Source organism: Antedon bifida, chromosome 2 (genome assembly GCF_963402885.1).
Source record: "Antedon bifida chromosome 2, ecAntBifi1.1, whole genome shotgun sequence".
Classification (NCBI taxonomy): domain Eukaryota; kingdom Metazoa; phylum Echinodermata; class Crinoidea; order Comatulida; family Antedonidae; genus Antedon; species Antedon bifida.
This window is the reverse complement of record NC_136227.1, coordinates 21,404,199-21,419,039: the sequence shown is the minus strand read 5'-3', so window position 1 is coordinate 21,419,039 and position 14,841 is coordinate 21,404,199. Positions and strand designations below refer to the sequence as shown.

The window sequence follows — 14,841 nt, the reverse complement described above, 5'->3', positions numbered from 1 at the left end:
GGAGACTTATATATAACCGGTAAAATTCTTATCTTTGCAACCTTGGTTCCGCATAGGTCTGATTATTTTATTTTTATCTGCAACCACACTCGTGAGGTAAAACGATGTATATAGAGGAGTTTTAATCCACGGTTATGGTTGCAGTTATAAATAAATAATGTAAGTATGTAATGTAAAATAATAATGTTAATCTTTCAATTATGTCTTTATCATGTAGGCCTACGTCTTTCGTTTCAGAATACAACTACAAAAAAGATGAAAGAGGGAATGCAACAATCAATTATAGAGAAAGAGGTTAGTTATATAATAGAATGCATCTGATTTCAATTGAGCTTAAACTATATAATTATCATTTAATATACATTTATTTTCAGGCAATCGTTGTACGAAAAAAACAACTAACAGAAAAAAAACTCGTGGACGAGGCCAGAAGGGCGTATAATGAACATACAACCACCGAGTTAATTGGGGATTTAAGCCGTGAAGAGGTAATAATAAATCAAGAAAAAAAACATGTAAAATAACAAACAACATTAATTGTTATTATTATTAATTATTATCATTATCATTATTATTATTACGTCTTCAAGGGTTGATCCTATACCTCACCGCATCCTTATCACTATCTTATTGTGAATATTTATTATTATTAAGTTTTGGTACCGGTATTTTTCAGGCTGTCGTGGACCGGACAGTACATAACGAAATAATGGAAAAGGTAGGCCTAATTCATGTTTATTTTGTTTTTTGCAAAACTTCATTTTATTTAATTTAATTTTTATATTTATTGATTTATTTTGTAACATAGTTTTTTTATGTACTGACACGTATTTTACACAGTTTTTATGAATTATTTTAATAGTGTGATTTGAACTGGAGAATAAGGAAATTAGATACTTAGATAATTATTTTTAAATTATTGTTTGCTCATTTTTACCATAGCTACTACAGATTGAGGAGGGGCAGAATCGCATTAATTATAAGTTGGATCGACTGCTGAGTTGTCGGAACTGTATGCGAACCGTGTATAAGGTAGGTAAACCAAGAAGTTAAAAAATAATTTTACCAACAATTCCGCCTTACTTTTTTTCCATTACTCTCTGGTAATTTATTATCAACAAGGATTATTTATTATTTACTTATTCTTTTATTGACAAACTGGGGGACAGTCCGATGTCTTGAAGCATGAATTACTAACAATATATAGTCAAAATTAAACCATATTTTCACTTACTTTTCACAAAATTGGATAATACTGAGGGATCGTGTGATAGTAAAGATAGAAACTATCTCACTGTATATTAAAATTTTACGTAATTTATATTTATTCTTTATATTTATTTCAGGGCATAAAGCCTCTTCCCCCACTACCCTCTCTCATCCCACCACCACCTCATGCTCCCCTTCTGCCTCAACCATCTCCTTCTTCACCATGTCCTTCTTCTCTTCTTCCGCCACCACCACCTCCTACTCTTCATCTGCCATCGACTCCTACTCTTCCGCTGCCGCCACCACCTCCTACTCTTCAGCTCATCGAAAGTGCCATGGAGAACGAAAACTCTTTAGATGGTAAGTGTATTTAAAAAAAATTACATCCAGTTCGCTACATTTATAATACGTGTGCGCAAAGATAATTCACTATACAATTTGCATTCTTGTCTTAGATTATGGGCACATGCGCATGTTGGCGGAGTTAAACCTATATAGTCAATGGCAATATCCCCTAATTATTTCTTATTGTGTGTTCCTCTATAAACCTTGAGAATGTTGGTTTTTACTGTTAACAGATATGACATATTTGGGTAACGCCAAGTATGGGGTTAAGGTGGAGAGGGAGTCGCTTAAACGATGCGAAATGTTTGCGAACAGCATTGAAAAACTTGAATTAATAATTACCAAAGAGCAATGCTACAACAAGTTAACAATTTATGGTCACGGGAAGGGAAACGTCCAGATGGACGAAGCAAAAAGAAAGGCATTACGAAGTGAGTACGTTTTTTATGCAATGAAATACTTACCCAAATTTTTTTCATATAATGCATTTGCTAAAATGAAAGAAGTCATCAAAAGATCACATAAAAAACAACTGGGTTTATCCCAGGACAGCCATCATCATCGCCAGTATTGAATGTTTTTGTTTTTCAAATTAAATTACACTATTTAAAAATAATAAGCATATAATTCTAATGTTTATTTACAATAGAATACCTAATATAAATGATGATGACGGCTGTTTCGATCCTTAATGTTATGGAGGTGGCTATTGATCGGATCTCCTGCATACGACACATGCATTGTCTATGCAGGAGTGCAGTATTGCACTCATCAGCTGGAAAACCAATAGCGTCATACCCTCAATTCAACAATAACGCAACTCAACAAATAATTAATATTATAACTACAGTTCTTTGAAAATCAACTGCTAACATAGTTGAGTGCTTCATCAACTCAACGTTTTTATCAATTTATTTGCACAACGTAACATAATGCGCGTCATAATTATAAAAAAGTAAAGTTGTTATTCAACACAACGTACGATTGTTAGTAAACTCAACATTATTAATCAATTAACTTTGTTAGTCAACACATTGCTAAAACAACTGAATAATGGTATTGTGAAATAGAATAATGATACAAAAATAAAAACAAACATTCTATAAAAATATCGTTCCACCGTAGGCGTACCTTAATACTCTAAATGATTATATATATATTTTTTAATGTGATGCTGTTATTATTATTCAAATAAACTAAATTTGTCTATATTTAATTTTCAGGTTACCTGTTCAACGTCTATCCTGTCGAAGAAGTTGAAAAAGATAAAGTGTGGGACCAAGTAGTAAAAAAATTAAATGATAAGATTCGGGCAATCCGTAACAAAAAATACAAAATCTGAAAAAAAAGAAGGAAAAATAAACTTTGTTTGTTTATGATATTTCAGTGTGATCACTTTTTGTTTGTTAATTAATTGAATTGTTTTTTTTTTGCATCTAGTCCTTTCATTGACGTCTGTCCGAATACCAATTATGGTTGAAATAGGGCCTACTGAAATCAAAAGGACGATCGTAGGTATACGACGATTTATACAATTGAGTCGGCCGAGCCAGGAAATAAACGCACGTCTTCAAAAGTCTCTGGCGGAAATCCATACATCCCGTCGGAACGGGATCCCGGCTGAAATCCCACTAAAATCCCGTCTAAATATAACTCAAAAAAATCCCGGTCATCGGCAGGATTCTTGACAGGATCCCGGTCGGGAACGGGAATACCGACAATTTTTCCCGCCGGGACGGGATACCGGCTGAAATCCCGTCTAAAATCCCGTCTAAATTTTACTCAAAAAAATCCCGGTCATCGGCGGGATTCTTGACAGGATCCCGGTCGGGAACGGGAATACCGACCATTTTTCCCGCCGGGACGGGATCCCGTCTAAAATCCCGGACAAATATCACTCAAAAAAATCCCGGTCATCGGCGGGATTCTTGGCGGGATCCCGGTCGGGAACGGGAATACCGACCATTTTTCCCGTCGGGACGGGATCCCGGCTAAAATCCCGGCTAAAATCCCGCTAAAAATCAAGTTCGTTTTGCCGATAATCCCGATTAAAATCCCGTTTAAAGATCGGGATATTGGACGGGATTTTTGCGGGATTTCGATATTATCCCGCCGGGAATACCGACCATTTTTCCCGCCGGGAATTTTCACGATCCCGGCCGGGATCCCACCGGGATCCCGGCCGGGATCCCGGTGATTTTTTTAGTGGGGTAAAAACGCACGCGCACATAGGTTCATGCGCGTGATATCGCGCGTTAAAAATTTAAAACGCTCAAAATTAAGTTTTGATCAATTTAGAGCATGAATTAGGCCATTTGCGTGTTTCAAAAAATTACTGCGCAAAAATGCGTTTTTGCGCGCGCGATACTTAAAAAGCGTAAAAAACATGAATTTTTTTTACAAATCTCATTCTATTCACCATCCTTAGTACATTCACCAAATTTGAGTCAGTTCCGACTTAAAATAACGCTATACGAGCACGTTAAAAATGACAAAATGCGCACATTAATTTTACAAAAGTTCTGAAAATGGTGAAAAATAGGTCTTTTTTAAAATGAAAATAATTCTTCAGATTGCAAGATGACCCCCGATTTTTTTAACTTATTCTGGAAGCCATTGAGTTGTAGATATGAATTCATGTACACATTTTACGTACAAAATGTTTTGACGTCATCAAATGGCCACTTGAATTTAAAAATTAGGATTTGTTATCTTTTTGTGTAGATTATCACATTCAACAGAGCGCATCTTGGTTATGTGTGCTCGAATTTCGCACAACTTTCAGTATGTGCTTGCTTAATTAATTATCTTTATCATGAGTTGACACTATCTTCATTTTAATGACGTCATCACGCGTAAAAACTTGAATAACGTAGGCCGTGTAATTTCACCTTCGCAGTAAATTTGAATATCTTACAGCTCTTCAGAATTGAAGGTTACCTTGATGATTATAATTTATTATGAAAGCTGATGAAATGTAGATATTAATTCATATAAAAATTAAGCCTATCAGATGTTGTGACGTTAACATATGGCCAGTTGAAGTGAAAAAGTAGTTTTTTCATATTTTTCGTCAAAGTTATACACAATTCAAAGAGCGCGCACAGCGCTTCTACGTGCCAAGTTTTTTTCCAAATCTTATATTTTTTTGCTCAATTAATTATCTTTCGAAATTGTCATCTTAAAGTTTAGTTTGATAACGTCATCATGCCAAAAAATTAGAACATGTGTGTCCCGTAATTTCACCTATGCTACACTGTATATAGATATACAGTATATACTGTACATATTGTATATGGCATATAGGCACAACTCAGCACTATAAGCATATAATAGGATGGCATACATCAACATTTTCCGATCGTATGTTAACGTACGTGCATGTTTAAAAAAAATTAATTTCAGTAAAATGATAAAAATGATCACCTATAATTCGTCAAAGTGACGAATTAAATTCTAGTTATATTTATAATTGTACTTTTTATATTGCCTTTATTTAGATTTTAAATGTAATTTTTTATTATGTCCTTCACACTTCCATATGTCTTACTTATGATTCTTGTTCACTTTCACATCTCTGTTTTTTTCTTCCACCCCATTGGAAATAAATTGACTTGTTGAGGTTGTCCCTGCATTCATTCACTTGGTTTTATATATTTTTTAAATTCAAATTTCTTGAATTTTTTCCTTGTTATGTATTTTAAATGTCGTGTTGAATGGATGCTAAATGAATAAATAAAAATAATTTACACAGACAAGCGATTCTATTTTATCAAGATACCTCACTGTAATTTTGAAATCTGTCCAATCAACGACATGATTGACATCATCCATCAAAAACTTTTTTGTGTGCGTCCGATGAGTTCAAGATGTCAATAATATAAGTGCCAAAGTAGGCCTAGACTAGTTTCAGAACTGATTGTTTTAAGGATAGTGTAAAGAAAAGATACATTTGGGACGTTATTATATTAGTGTTGATGACTGGTATACTGGCCCTCTAAAACCAGGCCTAGGCATGTGACATAGGCTCATCCTCTAGGCCTACTACTGAAATTCACAATACATTCAGGCCATACACTATATACTGTATACATACTACGTACAGTGTAGCATAGGTGAAAATAACGGGACCCACCTTTTATTCCAATTTTTAACATTATGATGTCATCAAAATGAAACACGTAGATAGCAATTTTTTAAGGTAATTATCTGAGCAACAACACATTAACATGTTGAAGAAATTTGGATACGTAGAATATAGATGCGCGCTTGTTTATATGTGATGAACTATGGCGCTAAAGATGAAAATACGACTTTCATAATTTAACTGGACATACTGTAGGATGACATCACAACATATGATGCGCAAATGTGTACATGAACTCGTATCTACAATTCAACAGCTTCCAGAAAACGTATATATTATTGATTAAATAAATAAATATTGATTGATTACACATGCCTACTATTCTCTTTTATTTACCCAACATTTTTAGAAATAAACTATAATCGATTATTAAATATAGTAATTAAAAATCATTAATCTATAGGCATACACATTCTTATTTTTATCACTAGAACATATTTATTACCTCTGATGAAGAAGTGTTTCTAAAGCTAGGTATTCATTTCTAGATAATATAAAAATCTGGGGGAAAATGGAATACGTATAAGTGGAGATGCGCTCTATTAAATGTAATGAGATATGACGAAAGAGACAAATATCCTATATTTCATATTCGAGTGGCCATATGATGACGTCACAATGTTCGGTTAGCTATATTGATGCATGATCCGATATCTACAACTCAATACCCTCCAGAATATGTAATAAAAATAAATTTCACAATTTATTTTAGAAACTATGACTGTTTAAACAATGACATAATTTTGACGAATTTTAAAACTTTTTCATAAAAAACGTGCGCGAATTATCTAATTCAACATAGCTCATATGACATGATTTTAAGTCGAAATAGTTTCAAATTTGGTAAAATTACTAGAAAAGGCTGGAAAACATAATTCACACGAAAAAAATTATGTTTTTAATGCTACGTGCACACCACGTGAGTAAAAATTTACACGCGCATGGGAAATTTGACATGCTTAAAATGACATGAAATGCGTAGAAAGTTGATTTCATTTCAAAAGACATTTATTTTCCTCCATAGCAATACAATACAAAATAGTATACAGAAATAATAAGGTAAAATAATTAAGATTATGATGATTGTTGGATGGACAAAAGAAAAGGGAAAAAAAAAATAAGCTATGGAGGAAGGCATAATCCAGAGAAGATGTGGGTATCTTGTGATGGGTATGCCTATGCAAATAAAATGGATATGTGTATAAGAGTGGGAATTAAGAGAAACAAGCAAGACAAAAAAAACGCACACACAGAGAAAAAAAAAAGTAAAAAAAAAAAGATCAATCAGTTTGTAGTATCAGTAAATAAAACTCAAAACCACAGAAGATCAATGTACAGCAGCAAAAATCAAATTGCGACATTCGATTGTTACCTTTTAATAGTTAACATAGGTGTTGTTTTAATTTTCTGGAAAATGAAGTAATTGAAACAGCATTTGTAATTGGAGGTGGCAAACTGTTCATCATTGAAGAACCAGAGTATCTAATACTGTTTTGAAAATAATTGGTGTTGTGGATAGGTATGTGAATATCTGTTCTAGAACGTGTAGGGTAATTGTGAATAGAAAAATTGGAAATAAACATATTGCTTAAATGATTTGGAAAAGTGTAATGCAGGGCAGAGAATACAAATTTGCCTTGTTGCATTAAGTTTATATCAGTGAGTTTGAGGGGGTTAAGGTTGGAAAATAAATGGGAAGAATGGGACTGCGGTGGAGCGCCAGATATAATCCTGATAGCCTTCTTTTGTATTATTTGCAGTTTACTGAGGTTGGATACGTAAGTGTTGGCCCAAACAATGTTACAGTAGCTCAAATAGGGAAGAATGAGGGAGCAGTAAAGGGTTCGAAGAATATTAAGGGGTACAAATGAGGATAACCTAGATATGATACCAACGCTTTTGTAAGTTTTATTCTCTACTTCTTTAATATGTTTTTCCACGTTAGATGGCTGTCCATAACTACACCTAAAAACTTAGCTGATTGTACACAAGGTATATCATGGTTGTCTATGGTAATTTTGTTAGCTAATAAGTCAATAGATTTTAATAGTCCAAAGAGGATGAAGCTACATTTTTTATGATTGAGAGAAAGTTTATTAGCGGCAAAATATTGGGACAAATTGGGACAAATTGGAGTTGACAGTATTGAATAAGGATTGGACATTTTTGTTTGAATAAAGTACTGCATAAAGGAAAAAATTTAGGAGCTTAGAAGAGAAGTGAATATCATTGATGTATAGAATAAATAAGAGGGGGCCCAGTAGAGATCCTTGAGGGACGCCGCATGTGATTGGACTAAAAGTGGATATGGAGTAAGAGTATTTGGTACATTGGGCACGATTGGAGAGGTAACTTTTTAAGAGATTAATTGCTGATCCACAGATTCCATAGTGAGATAATTTTTGTAAAAGAATACTGTGGTCAATAGTATCAAAAGCCTTGGAAAGGTCTATGAAAATGCTGATTGCAAGATGGCGGTTTTCAAAAGCGTCTATAATTTTATTTGTCAGGTCGATGAGAGCCATTGACGTGTTGTGTCCTTTTCTGAAACCGTATTGTCTGTTGAAAAGTATGTTGAATTTGTTAATAAATGAAAATATTCGGTCATAAAATACTCTTTCCAGGGCTTTCGAAAATATAGATAGAATGGAGATAGGTTGATAATTAGAGAGATCAGATTTTGGACCTGAGTGGAATATCAGAAAGTTAGCGCATGACATAAATTACACTTTTGCTAAGTTTCAATTTAAAATGTTATTTTGTTTTCCACCTATGTTAAAAATGTGAAATTTATAAAATCTCGCGTCATGTTGCGCAATTGTAAACGTCATGAAAATGTTAGCTGCACAACTTCACGTGAATGACGATATGTTGAGAAAGTTACAAAATGTTAAGTTTGCAAGTTTTAGAGATATGCGAGACACAAAAATTACAGAAAGAAAAAAAAGATGATGATGATGATGATCTTTGACAATCCGCAACCTTGCAGGGAATAACCAACAAGTTTAAGAAAACTGCTGTGATTTTTTTTTAGTTGACCAGAAACTTTATATACTGCATGTTGTATTTTGATATAAAGCATAAGTAAAAAAAGTGTCCACTAGGTACATGTTCTAATTCTAATTTGACCCAAAACGTACACGCAGCAATTGATTATGATAATTGTACTCTTTAATTTTTAGCCCCATTTAATACAACTTTGCAATGCCCACCTAATTATTTCTGTTTTAATTTAACAGCAAATACTAAAATGAGAGGCATCATTGTCCGGCATTATTGCCAACATTTCTGCCAGTCATCCCTACACTATCATATCCATTAGAGCTTGTTTAATGGAACTTAATAACAAACATTGCCAGAGTTTTTATAACCTACAACCTCATCTCAGAAACTGCACAGACATCACAAGCACAACATAAAATCTTTACATCACATTTATAAACTCATTTACAGCATTTTTTTTGTCATGATAGTCATCATCTTGCATAATTAAACCAAGACAACCAGGGAGTACACCAATATAAATTTTGAAAAAAATTAATAATTGTGTTTGCAGGACTGAGGACACTCCATCACTTATCTATCGTCTAATCATGTACTCATTAAGCTACTTTTTTTTCAACCTAAGTTATTAAATTTGCAAATACATGTTACTTTGAATATGTTGCAGAAGAATATCGAATCATTGTCTTGTAGCTGACCTCTTCAATTTCAGCATATACAGATTCATCATCCATATCAGGGGATACCTGTATTGCAACATGTCGTTTTAGGTACACACCCTCACGGGGATGTAATGGTAACGGCGAGACATCTTTTGGCTCAAAATAAACTTCAGGTTGAGCAATGCGATAATTTGATTCATACATCTGAATTCCACGTTTACACATATGAAAATAACAGAGTGATATAGCAACTAATAAAGCAGTGAAAAGAAGTAAGCCACCAGCTACAGAAAGAATTGCAGTTGAGTTAATTACACGATCATCAGGCTCCAATTTTTCTACGGTTTGTACTATAGGATTTTCAAGTACAACAAATGCATCTTTGACAATTAGAAATGAATTTGCATAACCTGCACCAATTTCATTGGCAACTGAACATGTTACTGTTGTTCCATTCATATAGTGCTTCACATTAGTAATTCGTAACACTTGGTCCATATTTTCAAGTTGAAAAAACTGGTGATCTATGTGTGGAATAAATGACCATGTATACACAAAAGGACTAGGATTAGAAGATGCTGAACAAACTAATAAGGCTTCTGATCCTTCTTCAATCGATATGTAATTCTGCATGGATACTATTGGTCTATATAGTACATCAATAGGCCCAATTGTGCAATTTCGTGTTACTTTAAGAGAGGAAATTTGGCTACAAATATAAACATCACCATTATTATCTTTATTAAGTTTAAATGAATAAATAGAAACAATAAGGTCTCCATTAATATTTGGTGTTTTTCCCGGGTTTAATAACTTTCCGTAGTGATACCATCGCAGATTCACAGGGGGTATGACTTTTTCCGAAGTACATGTCATTGTTATACTTTCTCCTTCACGATGCTGGTCTTTACTTGCAGAACATTCTGGGAACTGTGGTGCCGGTATGGCAGTTATGATTAATCCAACTGCGATAGTTTCAGCAAGCACCTTATACCCATCAACAACTGCACATGAATATTTATAATTGGCATCTGAGCGAACTGCTTTTGTGATTACAAGTGTGTACATTCCAATCCCATTGTCAACTTTAAGTTCAAAATGGTTTCTATACATTTCCTTTACATCAATTCCAATGCTAATAATATCATTATCACGCCTCCATACAACTTGCTGCTGTTGTGATAAAGTTGAAATGTCCACTGTACAAGATAAAACAATCTGATCACCTTCATTGCTTTGGTATTCTGAAGGATCTATCTTGAATACAGGGGACTTTTCTCCATTGATAAACCAAATTAGGATTAACAACTTGAACACCCATAATAGCAACATCATTTTTAAATTTTATAGTCTTACTGTAGGCCTACAATACTTGCTGGTTATTTAATGTTTTTTATCTACAAAATTTAGAAAAATAGTTAATTTATCAAAGATAAATGTAGGAAATAATAGTTCACCCTGATCCTTCAGCAACAGCGGTTTATACAAATTACCATTTAATATCAGTTTCAGTCAGTTTTGCTTGTACTGTAGTTTTATTTGGGTGCATCCAAAGAAATTTACCAGATACTGTAGTTTTTTGCAATAAACAATCCTTTTTAGTATACAATTAATCCAGAATATTAATGACATCAAGGTGGTTCAAGATAAATTCCATATCTTTACTCCTTTAAATTCAATATTCCTTTATTTGTATTTGACAAAGTTCACAAAAATCTTTCCATGATTCAAAATTCTATGCTGTGTCTCTTGAAAGTTTAGGACAATCCGTTCTATTCTGTTAACAGACATGAAATGAAATTCATGCCATCAGATTTTATTTGTCACTACTTTATGTGTATGTAAATCAAATCAACCCAATGCATAACAAAATTAGCAAGATGGGATGGGTTTTTATTATAGTAAGATAACAACGGCCAAGTCGATGTAAGATCTTGTTATCACTATTGTATGAGAAAATTATTTTGTCAGCAAACATAATTACTCTCAAACAATAATGAACAAAAAGCATGTTTGAAAGATGTTTTAATAATAATAATTTATAATTGTAAGCATTTTGTATTTAATAATAAATAATAATAAATCGATTAAAGATGCATGTTATGACAGTGAATGTGCCTAAAAATAAGCTTTTCTATGGCCAATAAAGTATTTAGCAATTTGATTTACAACATGTCACAGTTTAGGAAAATCAATAACTATCTATTAGATTACATTGTTGCCAAACCTGCCACATGATAATATTTAACTTAATCAAATTTCTGAGCAATGACTTTCAGATCAATAAAGCATTTCAACACATTGAAGTCTTGCATATAAGTTTGCAAAGCCAGTGTCTTCACCATAATATAATTATAACCTTACGAATACGATAACGAAAACAGATACGTCACACATCTGTGAAACTTTTGAGCTGATCCCCATTTCATATTCGTGTTGACGAATATCACCAGTCATATTCGTAACTACAAAATGAGTATAGTTTTTTTGCACATTTTGCATTTGAATCCGGAATGATTCATATTATAGATTTTTTGAAAGTACGGTAATTTATTAAAGTAATTTACTAAAATACCAGGTCAATTTTTAAAAATAGCAGTTTTTAAAGTCCTCACTCGCTTTGATGTTACGCTAGGCCTAGGCAGCCAAGTTTACCGCAGTCATATTTTGGACGACGCCCTCAATATTTTGTTGCCATGCGAAACAGATTTTTACTGGCTTACGAAAACGAATATGTGTGCGTGACATATCCGTTTTAGTATTCGTAAGATTGCGAAACCTCTCTAATCAGAACCTATACCAACACAGTGACATACATTATTTATGTTCTAGAATACACATAGGCCTTTACGGTGATGCTGAAAAGATGTTTCCCCATTTCTCATCTGTATATCAAGCAGAAGATTCTGGGTTCGAATCTCGGTTTGGGTGACTTTTTCTCATTCTCACAGATTTCCTCATCTTAAATTTCAGTATATCACTATGTGGTTTAGAATTTGTTCTGTAACTGTGGTGTTTATATATATACCATATAACTGTGGTGTTTATATATATACTTGCACTGATGAAGGGTCCGAAAGCTCTGCTAACTTTTTTGGCTGTTTTACTTTATTGTTTTGATTTAGCTTTTCACTTTTTTTTTTGTATCTCCATTGAGATCCAGCCACTGATACTCACAGCATTGTCATTTTTTCAGTAATTTGCCTTTGGATTTATATATATATATAATATATAATTAAATTAAATAAATGGTAAAATAAACGTTAGTAGGTTATGGTGGACGGTAAATATTTATACATATTATATATTAAGTGTAGTCTTTCTTTCTCCATGCAGCAGTTAAGTATTGTTTACAGCATAGAAATACTATTCACTAGTCTATGTTTACAGTGATAATTTCACCTATTCTCTCAAATTCTAAGTTATATAAAGGTCATCATCATAACCTTAGGGTTTATTACCGAGAGTTGATTCCATTGTTATTTAATTCAATTCAACTCAGTGTATGTTAATATTTATTATTTCAGACATTCAACCACCAAACATGAATAATGAATAATTTGCGTGTGGCACGCCATGTAACTTGCTTGAAGAAATAAATCAACTAAACTATTTAAACTATGCATACATAGCGCCCTCATTTATTATTCGCCCTCTATAGATGCGACAAAAGACTTTTTGCGATTGGTCAATACTTACGGTAGTAACCTGGTACGCGCGGTCATCCGGTGATGATTCGGTTCGAAGAAGACAAATTATTATTTATTCGGCCTACCTAATAGGCTAATATTATTAATGTAGGCTTATTGATGGAACTTCTTCTGTTAATTTACAAAACCTTATAGGCCTAAGTGAATATCTTGTTGACAAGGAATCATTAATTAATAATTATCTGTATTCACAAGGTAAGGTGAACTAACTAAGCAGGCTTATTTACAAGGAGGCCTAGCTACCCGACCCAGCAGATATTCTACTGGTTATTGGCTATATAATATAACAGATATCGCCTCTTATACCCTCGGAAATTATATTTTGCTCTTGTGAATATATATTTCCCTCAGCTAGCACTCGGGAAATATCATTCCCTCGAGGATGTCAAATCTTATATTTCACCTCTAAGCAGGCAATATCTGTATATAAGTGCTAAAAAAATGTTAGTTTCTCAATAACAAGCAATTTTTATTCAAATCTTTTAGAGAAATTACTGGTACTAGAGGGTGAGCTCGCTTCGCTCGCTTCCCCTCTAGGAAGTGTAGACGATGGTTCTCGGAATGATAATGTTCTCCTTGTATGTTTTCTGTCGGTTACCATTATTGAAAATGCTTGACATTCGTAAAACTAAACTATTCTGTTTCACAGTGTCTTAGATGATTAATAACATTTTAAAGTATAGTGTTTATTGTTTGGTAGGGCCCTTATAGGGCTGAGGTGGGGAGGCGGAGTTCATTTGAGGGAGGAGCTTATTCGAGGGATAAATGTTAAATTTTTTAGTTTTAATAATATGGTAACATTTATAATCAAATGAAATCCTCTAATAGATATGAAAAGTGGTAAAAAAGAATAACAAATGCTTGGTAAATTGTAGATAACAGTGCGATGAATTCTACAACAAATAGTATAATTGTGTTATTTATAAATGTGGATGGGATGGACGTTTATTAGATAGTTGGGTTGGGGGGGGGGGGGGGTGATGGGGATTATTATTCAAAGTGATGTTTTATTGGAGAGGCGTTTATTCAAATAAATATCACCCTAATAAGTATTAATACATTATTTAATTTAAAGACACCTTCCCTACGTTTTTTAGATCTATTTTAAGATCACCAACTATATTTAATGTAAAAATAATACTATATGGTCCTATTGCGATAACTTTTTTCATCTTTAAATGGTTAAAAATGTGAAAAATAAGTCGATTCTAATAATTATAGCGGCCCGCTATAAATCCCAAAATGCATTGCGCGCGGATTGATATTTTTGTTTTTCTTCTGTAATTCACCCACTTTTCGATCGCTTGTGAGGCCAAAACAAATGGAAGACTCCTAATTTTTCAACGAAAATACCGGGTTTTCCCCAATTTGTATCAACTGAGTCTGTCAAAAATAGAAAGACAATTAATGCAGCAACTATACAACATCAGGATAGGTATATAGCTAGCGTACGATGTTCGTACGTTACCAATGTTTACCAGCTAGGCCTACAAAACTAAGCCTAGCTAGGCTAGGCCTAAAGACCGTCCACAAGAGGTCAGTCGCCGCGAGCTACTTAGGTAGTGCATTGTTTCTCACTTTTTATCATAATTTACCATAAAACGTACATTTAAGACAAGGAATGACCTGGTTTAATGTTTTTAAAGTAATATATATGTATTATTTTTACAAAACATCACAAATTGTAGGGAAGGTGTCTTTAAACATCTTTTGAAACTAACTGCCGTGACAGAGTGGGCCGTTTCGGCCCAAGAAAGAAGACACT

General features: G+C 33.4%; 2 protein-coding genes across 2 annotated transcripts; one reads left to right on the top strand and one right to left on the bottom strand.

Moving 5' to 3' along the window:
• Positions 1–843: 843 nt before the first annotated feature.
• Positions 844–2,896, top strand: LOC144834455 (uncharacterized). Its single transcript, XM_078689256.1, has 4 exons — positions 844–1,032; positions 1,347–1,569; positions 1,788–1,985; positions 2,778–2,896. Exons 1-4 carry the CDS (start codon positions 1,015–1,017, stop codon positions 2,894–2,896), a joined length of 558 nt encoding a protein of 185 aa, XP_078545382.1. The 5' UTR covers positions 844–1,014.
• A 6,058-nt stretch (positions 2,897–8,954) lies between these two features.
• Positions 8,955–12,368, bottom strand: LOC144858233 (synaptogenesis protein syg-2-like). The gene has a single exon (XM_078714650.1). The coding sequence runs from the start codon at positions 10,699–10,701 to the stop codon at positions 9,352–9,354; it is 1,350 nt and encodes a 449-aa protein (XP_078570776.1). The 5' UTR covers positions 10,702–12,368; the 3' UTR covers positions 8,955–9,351.
• Positions 12,369–14,841: the final 2,473 nt, after the last annotated feature.